The sequence below is a fragment of the Hyaena hyaena genome, unplaced genomic scaffold (genome assembly GCF_003009895.1).
Source record: "Hyaena hyaena isolate Hyena2069 unplaced genomic scaffold, ASM300989v1 scaffold_66, whole genome shotgun sequence".
Taxonomy (NCBI): domain Eukaryota; kingdom Metazoa; phylum Chordata; class Mammalia; order Carnivora; family Hyaenidae; genus Hyaena; species Hyaena hyaena.
In genome coordinates this window covers 3,405,478-3,421,953 of record NW_024080696.1, presented here as the reverse complement: position 1 = coordinate 3,421,953, position 16,476 = coordinate 3,405,478, and the positions used below count along the sequence as shown (strand labels likewise).

The following is a 16,476-nucleotide window of genomic DNA, read 5'->3' as shown; positions in this document are numbered from 1 at the left end:
AATAGTAAAATAAAATTAGTCCTTTTCAGCAAGTATTATTTTTTTAATCACAAAGAACAAAAAAAATTAAGATTTAATTTTGTTCATTTATTCTCAGACCCAAGACAATGATCAAGTGAAAATGAAGAGATAAATGAAATTTAACATCTTAATAAAAACTAGATTTATTTCGGGGCGCCTGGGTGGCTTAGTCGGTTAAGCGTCCGACTTTCGCTTAGGTCATGATCTCGCGGTTAGTGGGTTCGAGCCCTGCGTCGGGCTCTGTGCTGACTGCCAGCTCGGAGCCTGGAGCCTGTTTCAGTCTGTGACTCCCTCTCTCTCTGACCCTCCACCTGCTCACGCTGTCTTTCTCTCTCTCTCCTAGAAATAAATAAAAATCTTAAAAAAAACAAAAAAAAAAACAAAAAAACTAGATTTATTTCTTTATATGTCAGGTACACCTCAATTTTAAAAAATAAGAAAAAGCTAGATTATAAGTTTCCTACTGAATAAAAATATAATTTGCAAGTAAAAGAAAACAGCAAAGTTTAATTTAAAAAAAACACCCTATGACTTACCCCATCCAAGAGAGTATTTGATAAATGTATACGGAGATCTTTACGAAATGGAAATTCCAGATTTGAAACATGAAACACGGAATTATCTCTATCAATCATAAAAACTTCATTTGTGCCATCGATCAACATCATATACCTGTAAATGAAACATTAAAAAAGTAATATTAACATTATAATTCAAGTATAGGGTTGTAAGAAATAATAGTTCTTTTTTCTTAGACTTACAATAGTTGTGCAGAATAATGTTCACTAGATTCCCCACCTTCTGGCCCCAACAATTATCATTGAGATTAAATTTTTAAAATATTTTTTTTCCTATAAAAACACCCAGAGTATAGAAAAATCCAACTTTTCTTATGGAGACAATGTGATGTTGAAGAGTAACCTTATATCCCATTTTAGGAGAGAATGCTTCTCCAATTTTTATTAGATCTTAAACATCAAAGTTTACAAAAGACGCACACATCTATATGCAACTATTATATTTTATTAGCCCAACAAATATATGAATCAGTTATTACTCTCTCCACTTTGCACTGGGAAAAAGAAAAAGAAAGTGATTTGCAAATGGCTGGACCTCAAACTATCCAATGTTCTTTCTCTTACACTTCAGTTAGCATAATAGCTAACCCCTCTCTTTGAATCAAGATTATAATATAGCCAGATATCATTTCAGGTACAATTCTCATTTGTTTCTATAAAATTAAAATCTTAACTACATTAACCATTAAATACAAAATATTTTAAATATTTTAAACATTCCTGAGGATTTTTAATCAGTCCTTATCTCCTCAGAGTCAATCAACTTATGGGGGAATTTCTAAACTTCAAAATGCCATCATTCCTCAAATGGTCAAGTTACCATCACTGCTTCCCCATCAGTGGATTATCAAGAACAAAGCTGTACTTCACATCATATACAACAATAAAGTCCAAATGGATTCAAGTTGAGAAAATCACAGATGGATAGACCATGCTACCAAATGAATAATGGTACTGTATGGGGTGAAAATGAAAATGATATCCAGGTACCAAAATCTTCAAAGGAGAGAAAATTGACAGAAATAAATAAGGAAGTTAAAAGGCACAAGACTCAAAAGAACATAACTTTATTTTATTAAGTTGTTCTTACTTGCTGTTAATTAAAAGACTGCAAGAGTAATAGTCTGGATGTACCACTGAGAATGGAGAATGCTGACCTACCTGTTCAACCTCCTGTCCACAAGTTATGTCAGAAAAAAGAAGCAACAACTGAAAGATGGAGCTCAATCAAGTTAAGGCCAGAGGGTACAAGAAACATTCAATGAAACCTTAAATGAAAAGATGGAAGGTAACATAACAGAGGTTAATATAACAAGATAATTTGTTTCCCATAAATATGTGTTTTGAAGAGCAAATACACACGTTTAGGAGAGGAGAGGAGAAATGGGAGAGCTGATTAAGGTAAAAGAAGTGTGCGACAAATAGGATGAAGAACAGCAAGGACGATGAAAAGGGCTTACATTTGGGGACTAAATTGGAAGCATGCTGTTACTAGTGTTTTCAAAATAATTAGTCCCAGCAGGCCCCTGAAAAGAAGGTGGAGAGCTCAGGCCCTTGCTACATATTGAAAGAGCTATAGCCCTAGTATGCATGGGGTATGGGTCTCCGAGAGTCAGGTTCCACTAGAAAAAATAATCCCAGTCTCAGTCTGGAATGACTCTGGAGAGACTCCTAGACCAACTGGCAGACCAGGAGGCTGGCAGACAACAGAAATACTTTGTTCCCAAAGCGCTCCCGCATATGCTTTTCAAAAGCAGCAGTTCCTGGTTGATAGGGAAAATCTAGATTCCTTGGAAGAAGTCAGCCTTGCCCTGGATTATGTTTCAAAGAAAATTTACATCCACATAAGGAAAGATCAAATAAAAAGCAACTGTGATATCTTCTGCAAAAACAGTACTGAAGATATAATCCATCATGTTCTTGTAGGTCTTAGGCCAGCACTTTGCAAAGCTTAATATTTGCTTTAAAATGTATTTCCTGGTAAAATGAATTAGTGAAACAATATATCATTCTCCTAGAAAGTCAAGATATGTGTTAGGTATATTTAAAGTTATGAGAAAACATATAAAAAGTCTTCTTATTAAAAAAAAAATGAAGTCTCTTTAGGACAATAAAAAGGAATAAAAGGCATCCAAAATGGTGAGGAAGAGGTGACATTTTCACTATTTACAGATGACATGATATTTAGAAAACCCTAGAGTCCACCAAAAAACTATTAGAACTGAGAAGTGAATTAAGTAAGGTCACAGGATACAAAAACCAATGTACCAAAATCTGTTCCATTTCTATACACTAATAGGGAAACAACAGAAAGAGAAATTAGTAAAGCAATCCCATTTATAATTGCACCAAAAATAATAAAATATTTAGAAATAAACTTAACCAAGGAGATGAAAGACTTGTACTTTGTAAACTATAAAACACTGATGAAAGAAATCCAAGATGGCACAAATAAATAGATACTCCATGCTCATGGATTGTAAGAAAAAATATTGTTAAAATGTCCTAAAGCAATCTATAGATGTAATCCAATTCCCATCAAAATACCAATAGCATTTTTCACAAAACTAGAATAATCCTAAAATATTTATGGAACCACAAGAGACCTCAAATAGCCAAAACAATCTTGACAAAGAAAAAACAAAGCTGGATGTATCACAAGTCTAGACTTTTAGTCATAGTACAAAGCTGAGTATTCAAAACAGTTTGGTACCTGCGCGCGCGCACACACACACAACACATAGATTCATGGACCAGAACAGAAAGCCCAGAAACAAACCCACGAATATATGTTCAATTCATCTTCAACAAAAGAGATAAGAATATGCAATGGGAAACTGTCTCTTCAACAAAATGGTGTTGGGAAAACTGGACAGCTACATACAAAAGAATGAAACTGAGCCACTGTCTTGTACTATACACAAAAATAAACTCAAAATGAGTTAAAGACCTAAATGTAAGACAGGAAACCATCAAAATCCTAGAAGAGAGTACAGGCAGCAATATCTCTGACATTGGCCACAGCAACATTTTTCTAGATATGTCTCTTTAGACAAGGGAAACAAAAGCAAAGATAAACTATTGGAACCACATCAAAATAAAAACCTTCTGCACAGCGAAGGAAACAATCAACAAAACCAAAAAGGCAATCTTTGGAATGGGAGAATATATTTGCAAATGACATATCTGATAAAGGGTTAATATCCAAAATCTATACAGAACTCAGACAACTCAAAATCTAAAACCAACAGGGGCGCCTGGGTGGCTTAGTCGGTTAAGCGTCCGACTTTCGCTTAGGTCATGATCTCGCGGTTCGTGGGTTCGAGCCCCGCGTCCGGCTCTGTGCTGACTGCCGGCTCAGAGCCTGGAGCCTGTTTCAGTCTGTGACTCCCTCTCTCTCTGACCCTCCCCTGTTCACGCTGTCTCTCTCTCTCCTAGAAATAAATAAAACATTTAAAAAAAAAAAAAATGGGCAGAAGACCTGAACAGACATTTCTCCAAAGAAGACATACAGATGACCAACAGACACACGAAAAGATGCTTAACATCACTCATCATCAGAGAAATGCAAATCAAAACTACAATGAACTATCACCTCACACCTGTCAGAATGACTAAAATCAAAAACACAAGAAACAAGTGTTGGTGAGGATGTAGAAAAAAAGGAACCCTCTTGCACTGTTGGTGGGAATGAAAACTGGTGCAGCCAGTCTGGAAAACAGTATGGAGTTTACTCAAAAAATCAAAAATAGAATTACTACTACAATCCCACAATTGCACTACTAGTAAATTGCATTTACCCCAGGAATATGAAAATACTAATCCGAAAGGTTATATGCACCCCGTTGTCTATTGCTGCACTATTTGCAATAGCCAAATTGTGAAGGCAGTCCAAGAGTCCATTGATACATGGATGGATAAAGATGTGTATACACAAATAATGGAATATTACTCAGCCGTAAAAAGAATGAAACCTTGCCATTTGCAACAACATGAATAAAGCTAGAAAGTATATAATGCTAAACAAAAGAAGTCAGTCAGAAAAAGACAAATATCATGATTTCACTTATATGTGGAATTTAAGGAACAAAGTGGGGAAAAAGAGAGCAAGAAACCAAGAAACAGACTCTTAACTATAGAGAATAAACAGATGGTTACCAGAGGGGCGGGGGAAGGGGGATGAATGGAATAGGTAAAGGGGATTAAAGAGTACACTTATCATGATTAACACTGGGGGATGAGTAGAATTGTCGAATCACTATATTATACACCTGAAACTAATATAACACTTTATGTTAACTATACTAGAATCAAAATTAAAAACTTTGTTTAAGTCTGTTTATGTTATTTATTAGCCCATTATCCTTAAACTTAACCCTGATATCTGTTAGTGTTCAGCAGAACTTGTGGTCTAGTCACAATCTGAGAATGGCTAAATCATGCTAATTTTAAAATTCACAAAAAAGAAGTGGTTTGCCTGTTCTGTTCATACGATGACGACAAAAAATTTATTTCCATTTTCACTGGCTGCTCAGAAGCTCAGAATTAAATATAATGTTGAAATAGAATACATATTCAATCCCAGTGTGCTGGCATATCTGTTTTTCCTGTCATAATTATTTCCTTTTCATTCATACTTCAACACATTATATATAGAAGATATATAGATACAGATATAGGTATCTTACTACTTCAAGTAGAATATTAAAAGAAAATACTGTCTATGTACATTTATTGTAAACAGATTTAAAAGATCAAAGAAAAAAGGCTTTAGAAGATAGAATTTAATATAAAGGATTGCTCATGGGAAACAAGCTTGCATCTGCAGAGATACCAGAGAAATTATTTAGCAGTTGGTATTCAGGGATTTTTCTGCATATAAATTTTCAGGCTTTGGAACAAAAGTTTCTGGGATATGATTTTTTTTGGTTTGAATTCCAGTCATTCCAAATCATGTGTTCTTTTGTTATGTGATATCTATTTTCACGTTAGGGAGGGAAGATAAAGAATGTAAAAATATTCCACATGACTCCAAAGTCTCTGAAAGCAGCCAGAAAAAAAAAAAAAAAAAAAAAAAAAAAAAAAAAAAAAAAAAAAAAAAAAAAAAAAAAAAAAAAAAAAAAAAAAAAAAAAAAAAAAAAAAAAAAAAAAAAAAAAAAAAAAAAAAAAAAAAAAAAAAAAAAAAAAAAAAAAAAAAAAAAGGCCATTATCCCATATACCGTTATATGCTGGCAGCACACTAAGCAAATAACCCAAGCATAGTTAAGTACTGAAAAGGTAAAGTGCACAGCACTACAGGAGCATACAAAAGGTGGGACCTGTCAGAGCATGGAGACAGGGAAAGGCATCCCAGAGGGATTCTCATGCAGCTGATCACGGCAGGTTATTATCACTTATGGAGCAATGACTGTGCACGGAGCAATGTTCAGAGCACTGTTGACATGAACACATTTAAGTCTTACAGCAAACCTATCATGTAGGTAAAATTACAACTCCCATTTTCCAGATGAGGAAACTGAAACACATATTAAGTAACTTGCTCAAGGTCATAAAGCTGGCAAAACAGCAAAGCTGATATTACAACCTAGACAATAGCCTGTCCCTACACCTCTATAGTGTGCTGCCTCTGGCCTGCATCATGTAGGAGTGAGCCAAGCAACTACGGAATTGGAGAGTAAAGGAAAGGGGGAGGGGTGCTGAGAATCAGAGTGACACACAGTCTACCAGGTGCAACGTATTTGAGACAAAAACTGATTGTGCATGTTCTGGCAACTAAAAAAATTCAGAATACTAAGCATAAAGAGAAAAAGAGACAAAATGGCATGGCTTGAGGTTAGAGAAGTAGTTCCAAACTTAGGAATTAATGAAAATCTTTTCTTACTTTATGACTAGAAAATGGAAAACCCCTTCTATGAGACAAACAAACTATATGGGCAATTCAAACACAGGAGATTTAGTAGAGGAAACTGGTCATATAGATATTGTAAAGCTGAAAAGGTAAAAGGGGAAGGCAAAGGGAAATAAGAGATTAGTAACTACAAGAAGCACTACCACCAAAGGACTGGGAGAACAAAATGAAAGAAGTGTTTTAGGAGAAGCTAGGAGCCTGGAGGAAGGGCATTTTGGGGCTATGCTTGAAAGGGTGAGGAGGTCAGTGGAGCTAAGTGTTTAAACCTTGAAGGAGCTGGCACCACATGACTAGTATCTTGGCCTCTAAGGAGAAGAGCCCTGTAGCTCAAGCTTGAAACTCTATGGAAGAGGCACAGAAAAGAGGTTGCTCAAACTGCTAAGGGGACACAGCCCAGTGAGTGGAGGAAGAGATGCAAGTGGCACTCCATCTATCTAGAATATACCACCCAGAAGCTGGTACCTGTGAGAGGGAGCAGCAGGGCTGGTGCTAGGAGTGTCAAAAGAAGCTGGAAAATGAAGCGCTAGTTATCTTTGGCTGCTGAAGGTATAAAGAAACTAAAAACAATCAAGTCCTTTCTCTTATCTCCCAAATTCCTGCCAGGGCTCCCTCTGGTAAATCCCAACAGGAAGCAAGCTGGCAAGGGGGTCTGAGAAAGGTAGTTGGCAGAGTCCCAGTACCCCATTACAATTTAAAAGGGTGGACTGAAGCTGAAAAACATTAGGTAAAAAAAAGGCAGATCACTGAAAGGATTTTTGCAAAGTAATAGCATAACCTGACCTGCATTTTTTAAAGTTCACCCCCACATAATGTATACTCCTACAAGTAGGAACCAATCTGTAGACCAAAGATATTATGAAGCTTCTGTTGTATACTAAGTGGGACTACAGTGGCAAGGATTACTCAGAGGTAAATGGATAAACTCAAGACCTTTAAGAGGCAGATTAACAGGACAATGTGCTACAGATTAGATATGAGAGTGAGGAAATAAGACAAGTCAAGGATGACTATCTAGCTTCCGGCATGAGTAACTGGGTATACCTTATTTACTGAGCCATGGAGCATTGAAGGAGGGGAACTGTTTGGCTTAGTGTGGCAGAAGTTGACAGATCCCTGTTTTAAATATGGATACGGAAATTTGTGTTTTCACACTGAAAACCAAAAGGCCTCTCCTGGCAACCAGGTTAGAAATAGGTTCAGGTTCTAAACCAGACAATCAAATGTTCCCTTCCCAAAACTTTTAAATTCAATGAGTAACAGAGGTGCACAGGAATAGCTCAAAAATTATTCAGAGCAAAAGCAGAATCACTGCCAGCAAATGCCAGTCATGGCTTCCTACTCAAAGTGTTCCAGTACCTGACCTTGTTCAGGTCCTTGATGCCTGGCTGCCCTTGATTCATACCCACTTTCCGAGACTGGTTCTCCTGAAAGCCTTCCAATTACTCCTTTGCTTCAATTAGCCAAAGTCGATTTCTACCGCTTACAGTCAATATAATGCTAATGGATATACTGTTTTCTTTGCATAATTTTTGTCCACTGTGTAACAGGTGAATTCACGTACTGAAATGTGCCTATGAGGTAACCTCACAGTATATCCCCCAACATACCCTTAATACCAAAGGTTACATGACACTGGCTCTTTACATAATAATTTCATGTCAAGACTCATGCCATCTATTTCCTATCCTTCAACAGAGACAAGCGTGTAATATTAAGACCAGAGTACTTTCCCTTTGTATCTTTTCTCTCCTAAAAGTATACAGCCAAATCTCTACAGTTTCTATGCCAGCTACGTTTCCTCTCTTCTCCATTACCAACAGAGTTGGCACCCAAAGTCCCTGAAACCTAATTCTCAAAGTTGTAAAAGTACATAGAAATAAATTTGGATATACTAAAGTTTCTTATAAAGAAATTCAGTTTAGAGACACTTCCCCTAGATACAATTATAAACCTGCCTGACACAAGAGCAGGTGACCACCTCCCCCCTACCCACCAACACGTGTCACGCCTTATTCTACAAACAATACAAGAACAGCTGACTTGACAGGCCAAACACCTGCTTTCTTCCTTCCCAACGAGGGGCTTATGCACACTTCGCCTTTTTCTCTCACTAGCTCACCACTCAGTAAATTTTATCTATGGTAATCTCTTTTACAAAGTATATCCATGTCTCCTTTAACCCAGCTTTTTTTCCTGTTTCAACTCTTTAAAAAAATGATGCTACAAGTATTTTACCAAAAATTTTCTCAAATAAAAAGATATTTTTCTCCTTCTTATCTCATTCACTTAGTTCCACTAATGAACCTAAGAACACTCTGATCAAGGCCAGCAACACATTTGTATCAAGCAAAATTAAAAGTCCTAAGACTTTAATCCACCTACACAAAATAATCAGTGTCATAAAGTCCCCTTCACAATCTCCATAATACTCTCACTTTCCTCCTTATCCTGTAAATCTGTTTTCTCCTACAGAATATTTAAACTAATCAAAATAGTGTTTTTCATAAATTTCCGACATTTGTTGCAATTATAGTTTGGTTAGTTACCAGTGTTGGAATAGTATCTTTTGTCATTTTTCGCAACTGACATAAAGAGTAAGTAATGTTGGTATCTTAGGAATTAAGCAAGCTGTACAGCCTAGGTTAGCAACCCAACCATCATTTAAACTAGAATTCTATGGAAACACAGCCTAAAGTCTACAAAATAAGTTCAGGAATCTCAGAGAAAGACAAGTTAAGGAATCACTGTTTGTATTACTTTCACAAAAGGAACAATAATTGATGATAAAACAATGTAATCCTACACACGAACTTTACTTTTAAACTAATAGCTATTTACCGGTTTATGTGACAAAAATAACATTTCAACCCTTGAAAAGAAACTATTTAAAATACAACTATAGCTTTATCTTATTTCATCTTCCAGAAATTCAGAGAATTCACATTAAGGTCATTCCTATTTTCACAATAACAAATTAAAGAGAACACACACACATATACAGTAATACCACCACCACCTAACCTTTTTAAAAGGTTGATTGCTGTTAAAAATCACTAAAATGAAAATACAGTTTTAACATATTCTCTTCATCAAAAACTATCAAAATTTTCATTCAGCATTATAAAAGATTCCAACCCAACAAGCAATTTGATTTTGATTTATTGATCTATAAGCAGAGAAGTCTTCTTCAAAAAGATCCGCTCTTTTTTCAAGACATTAGGGAAAAATTAAGCAAATCTGAATAAAGTATGGATTTTAGGTAATAAAAATAGGATTAGCTCTTTTTTAATCCTCATGTCACATCAATTTAAGGCCATGAAACAGATGTGATTAAGGTTTTATGGTCTTACAGCCTCTTTAAGCCCTCAGCTTCATTCTATTAAGTGATCACTTACATACACACAACAGTAATTAAACAGAAAACATGTATTATTTAATTTTAAATTGCAAAGCTCATTCACTTCCCCACCAATTTAATTGTCAAGTCTGTCCAACCAGCCTTTGATCTTAGGCTGTTAATTGGATATTAAATGGCAAGCCAGCAGCATGCCACAGAACGTTCAGACAACTCGCCAACATGTAAATGTCTTCTACCGGAGCACAGCCATCTTTATTTTATATGTTGTTTACACAGCAAATTTTCTACTGTGTCTGTTCATCTACTTCTTTTTGTTTGTTTAAGCTTCGTACTTGGTAAAACTCAGTCTATGGAAAAATCATCAACAATTCTCACTTTTATTTCAATTTAGGTAATTCATCACAAGCAAATCTTGAAGACCTAGGGGTATCTATCATTTAAAAAAAAGTCACAGATTCTCCAAGCTTTCGCATTAAAATATGTGTGCTTATTTCTATTAATAGATATTAATAATTTTCAAGTATAGATGTTTCTGTTTCAAGACACCTCCTTCAACCAGCAAGATTTAGAGTATTGTGCAAAGCTTAAAAATCAACACTATAGAAGTTTAGCAAGGCAGAGGGCCCATGTCAGTTTCTAAATTCCCCCCTCCATTCCACAGAATTAATGATACATAATACAGATAATCAAGTGTATAATAAGATATAGAGCAAATTTGTTCCAAACCACCCAACAATTCAAAAATAATTTAATCTGCTTACTTTGTTTACATGTGTCAATGGTACAAATGCTATCATTATGGGCTTTGAAAAGCCTATAATATCAAACTCAATAGTGCTTGCTATCTAGAGCCCCCAAAAAAACAGGCAGGCAGATTAGAACCAAAAATCTGTCCAACTCTTAACTATATACGTTAACATCAGAGCTTCAACTTCTTTATCCCTTTCTCATTTTTCCATCCTCTACTGCTCAAAAATTTGTGCCTGCTTGTTTCTAAGCCTATATATCATAATATTACACCATCTTATTTCAAAATACATATCTTCAAACTCTTACTCAAAACTCCCTTCCAGGAACTCTCTCATACCAAAAACAGACCCTATCCAAATCACTCTAACACTCCCAAGTTTTCTGAAAATTCTAATTTTATTATGTACACTAAATAATTGCCTCTGGTAAAAGAGAAGCATACAGGAAGAAAGTAGTAACCTTGACATCCACTTTAAGGAGTTTCAGCTTTACCTTGTAGTTGATCATATTTATAGCTGAAATGAAAAAACATTAAAAAATAAAATGATATACTGTTAAGTTTTTATCTGCCAACTTCAGAGTTAAAGTATTTGTATTATACACCATTAATTATATATATATATATATATATATAGTAAATAAGATTGAAGATATCTGTAGGCTAGATAGAAGATATCAACAAAGAAAGACACATGGGATGGGGCACCTGGGTGGCTCAGTGGGTTCAGTGTCCAACTCTTTATTTCAGCTCATGTCATGATCCCAAGGATGTGGATCAAGTCCTGCGTCAGGCTCCACCCTCAGTTTAAGATATTCTCTCTTTCTCTCTCTCTCTCTCTCTCTCTCTCTCGCTCTCGCTCTCGCTCTCGTTCTCGCTCTCTTGCTCTCTCGCTCTCTCTCACTCTTGCTTTCTCCCTCTCCCTCCCCCCACCCTCATCTGGCCCCTCCCTGTTCCCGTGTTCTCTCTCTCTCATTCTCAAATGAGAGAATGATTAAATGAGAGAATGATTATTTTAATTAAAAATAATAATAATTTTTAATTAAAAAAAAGATACATGGAAGTCTACAACGGTAGTTAAGAACAGGTATCCAAGAACACTCTTCTTAGGTCTGTGATTCTGCACAAAACACTGAACTGCTCTAAGACTCCATTTCCTCATCAAAAGTCTCCACCTCTCAAAGTACTTGAAAGAATTAAAAATAAGGTAGACATCAAGATAAAAAGCTTCTGCATGTCGAAGGAAACAATCAACAGAACTAAAAGGCAACCTACTGAATGGGAGAAGGTATTTGCAAATGACATACAGGATAAAGGGTTAGCATTCAAAATCTATAAAGAACTTATCAAACTCACACCAAAAAAATAATAAATAATCCAGTCAAGAAATGGACAGAAGACATGAATAGACACTTTTCCAAAGAAGACATCCAGATGGCCAACAGACACATAAAAAGATGCTCAACATCACTCATCATCAAGGAAATAAAAATCAAAACCACAGTGAGATACTACCTCATACCTGTGAGAATGGCTAAGATGAACGACTCGGGAAAAAACAGGATGTTGTCAAGGATGCAGAGAAAGGGGAATACTTCTGCAATGCTGGTGGGAATGCAAACTGGCACAGCCACTATGGAAAACAGTATGGAGGTTCCTCAAAAAATTGAAAACAGAACTACCCTACAACCCAGCAATTGTACTACTAGGTACTTATCCAAAGGATACAAAACTGCTGCCTCAAAGGGGCACATGTACCTCAATGTTTATAGCAGTGCTATCAACAATAGCCAAATATGGAAAGAACCCAAATGTCCATCAACTGATGAATGGAAAAAGAAGATGTGGTGTCTATACACAACGGAATACTGCTCCGTGATCAAAACGAATGAAATCTTGCCATCTGCAACAATGTGGATGGAGCTAGAGTGTATTATGCTAAGCCAAATAAGTCAGTCAGAGAAAGACAAATATATGACTTCACTCATATAAATACATATATACACATATAAATATATACATTTTATTTACATATACATAAATGGAATTTAAGAAACACAACAGAAGAACACAGGGGAAGGGACGGAAAAATAAGATAAAAAGAGAGAGGGAGGCAAACCATAAGAGACTCTTAAATACAGAGAACTGAGGGTTGCTGGAGGGGAGGTGGGTGAGGGGATGGGCTAAATGGGGAATGGGCTTTAAGGAGGACACTTGTTGGGATGAGCACTGGGTGTTATTTAAGTGATGAATCACTGGGTTCTACTACCAAAACCATTACTACAATGTATGTTAACTAACTTGAATTTAAATAATTTTTTAAAAGAATTAAATGAGGAAGTACACCCATGTTCATTTCATAACAGCACTACTCACAAGAAATAACTAAATTGTGTGAGCAACCCAGGTGTCCACTGACAGGTGAATGAATAAGAAAATGTGGTACACAGTGGAATATTATTTACCATTTAAAAAGGAAATTCTGACATGGCACAACACAGACGAACTTTGAGGACATTATGCTAATTATATAAGTCAATCACAAAAAGACAAGACATTGTATGACTCCACTTATATAAGGTACCTAGAATGATAAAAGTCAGAGAGACAGAAAGTAGAATGGTGGTTGCTAGGAGTCAGGAGAAGAATGGAATGGAAACTATCATTTAATGGATATAGTGTTTTAGTTCTGCATGATGACAAGAGTTCTGGAGAGGAAAGCTAGTTGACAGTTGTGTACATTATGAAATGTATTTATTATCACAGACCTTAAAAATGGTTAAGATGGTAAATTTCATGTTATATATATTTTACCACAAAAAAAATAATAGAAAAAGAGAAGGAATTAAGCAAGTTACTACATGAAGGGTTCAAAAAGTTATCTAGCACATGGTAATAAAGTGTAAGCTATTGGGGGCGCCTGGGTGGCTTAGTCGGTTAAGCGTCCGACTTTCGCTTAGGTCATGATCTCGCAGTTCGTGGGTTCTAGCCCCGCGTTGGGCTCTGAGCTGGCATTCAGAGCCTGGAGCCTATTTCAGAGTCTGTGTCTCCCTCTCTCTCTGACCCTCCCCTGCTCACGCTGTCTCTCTCTCTCTCCTAGAAATAAATAAAAAAATTAAAAAAAAAAAATTTTTTTAAGTGTAAGCTACTGTTATCATATGATGTCCAAGGCACACAATAACATTTCATTAAAGCTGGGTATTATCATTAATACTACAACTAGTATTTTACACAATCAAAAAAGAGTTGAGGTTACTGACAAAACAACCCTGGATAAGACAGAAAGGATCAGTTTTAAACCTCGGTAGACAGGAAAAAAGACAACCCTTCTAAAGAAAGAAGAGAAAGAGATCAATAAATGCACAAAATCTGAAATGTAGAAAAATAAACCATAGGTTACCCACAGCCCACAAAGTCAAGCTTATAAGTGTATTTACACAAAAGCAGACAGCAACTACAGTAGTTAGTTAATTCATTTCTCCATGAACTCACCCAAGTAAGTTCTATAAAATCAGAAGCTGTACTACTTGAGCAAGCAATGACTCAAAACAGAACTCAAATTAAAAAACAAATCAGGTGGATTTCTCAATCTGTCTAGAAACTTGTTTTCTAAACACTAGAGCGATAAATACAAAGTGGAGCCTAAAATATTCCAGTGTACTGCAACAGTTTCATAAGATTTACTAACAAGAATGGTACGTATAAATATACAATAACTCCAAAAGCTACTGTACATAACAGAAAATTATGTTTTAATCCCACAATCTAAAATAAAATTAGTCACAGCATAAATTAAATTATAATTAAACCTACCTAGGTTGATATTTCCCTTTCCAACACCCCGCCCAAAAAATATATAATTATCATAAAGAGCTGACTGATAAAGCCTCCGCCTGTGTGCAAGTTTACAGAATCAACTAATCAACTAAATCCAACAAGTAGAATATCAAAGCATGCCTTTCAACTAGTGAAAAGAACTGTCAAATCTGGACTGAATGTATTTGCTACCAACAACATGCATCTTGCCAATTGCCACTTCTGTGGACTAGAGTATGCTCTCTCCTCCTTTCCACCAATCTACAAAGAATTAGAAAATCACAGAATCTTAAGGAGTGAAAGGGTTCTCACATAGTCCCACTTCACCCAAGTAGCAGGTGCACACACGTGAATACAGGTACACATTTACCTCACCTCCAGCCCTGCAACAAACCTAATAGCACGTAATGCACAAGAAAAGCCAGGCTAGATTCAAATGCAACTAAAAACAAAAACTATTTACACAGACACTACCAAAGACATAAAGTCTAACCTGGTTATATTACCTCCTCCAATTCATACAGGTCTGAAAATAAAGTATACTATAATTGTCACTTTACATAAATAGAAACTTATGATTTACCCTTCTATAGACAGAAACTTCTACCTCAAAAACTAGATTTGAATATACATATTTTTAATTCCTTCTAAGGTCACTTAAATTTGTTTCTCAATGGTCACCTAAAGTCCAAGATAATTAAGTAGACACAGACAATAGTTGAAAAAAATAAATTTCTTCAAGTTCTCAAAAGTGATAGTTAGAAGACAAAATCTTATGACACATTTTAAAGACTCAAGATGAATAAAGTCGGCTATTTATTTAAAATGAGTTGCCACTTAATTAGGTGAAAGATTTCTCCTGGTTTTTAAATATTTCCTACACAAAGAAATATGACTTTTTTGTCACATTAAAAACTAAAAGCCCAGGGTGCCTAGGTTGCTCAGTCAACCGGTTAAGTGTCCAGCTTTGGCTCAAATCATGATCTTGCAGTTAGTGAGATCAAGCCCCACATCAGGATCTGTGCTGACAGCTCAGAGTCTGGAGCCTGCTTCAGATTCTATGAATCCCTCTCTCTCTTCCCTTCCCCTGCTCACGCTGTCTCTCAAAAATAAATAAAACATTAAAATAAGTTTTTTAAATAAAAGTAAAAATAAAAGCCCACCAACTGCTAGTTAAGTATAGGCTGTTGAACATCCTGAGAAAATGGAATCGATTCTTGCTACTTAAAGTGTGGTCCTCGGACTAGCAGCATTGGCATTGCCTGAGAACTTGTTAAAAATGTAGACTCTTGGGCAGACTTCCTAAATCAGAATTTACATTTTAACAAGATCCCCAGGTGATTCATATGCACATTAAATGATGAAAAGTGCTGGATTAAACAGCCTCTAACCACTCTTAACATTCAAACTACAAACAAAGATAGAAAAGTCAAACAGATGAAATCAAACATAAAATTTTAAAAATTTTTAAACATATGGGAAAATGAAGCTTTCACTAAAGCACCTGTCCAAAAGCCAATTTCAAATAGATTTTTCCTCTCTACTTAGCTATAGAAATATTCTTGTTTTGATGACAACTCAGGTAAAAGGAACAAATAGGAATACAAAAGAGCAGAAAAAGAAGACTAAGCAAAATCACCAGTTAGTACCAATCAGTCTTTCAGTTTTCACATCTTATATTATGCAACATTTGAAATTTTTTATTTCATTTTATTGAGAGCGTGCACACAAGAGTGCCTAAGTGTGCTAGCAGGGGAGGGACAAAGGGAGAAGAAGAGAGAATCCATGCCCATAGCGGAACAGACATGGGGCTCGGGGCTCCATCTCACAACCATGAGATCATGACCCCAGCTGAAATCAAGAGTTTAACTGACCCAGGCGCACCCTATATTACACAATTTTTGAAACTCACACTATTGGCTAGACTAACTGAATCAATGGTAATATAATCTACTTTCAGTAAAAGCTTCCAATGAGTCCCAGGAAAGGTTCACCTAATAGCCTTTGAATTATTACTGAAAATGGGGGGGGGGAATGTTGGGGGGAA

At 35.9% G+C, this 16,476-nt stretch overlaps 1 protein-coding gene across 1 annotated transcript in view; it reads right to left on the bottom strand.

Moving 5' to 3' along the window:
* Nucleotides 1–16,476, bottom strand: part of RNGTT (RNA guanylyltransferase and 5'-phosphatase) — a 325,730-nt gene that overhangs the window by 234,936 nt on the left and 74,318 nt on the right. Inside the window, exon 10 of the mRNA XM_039232163.1 lies at nt 558–693. Within this exon, the coding sequence (XP_039088094.1) occupies nt 558–693 (136 nt within the window). The remainder of the gene's footprint in view (nt 1–557; nt 694–16,476) is intronic.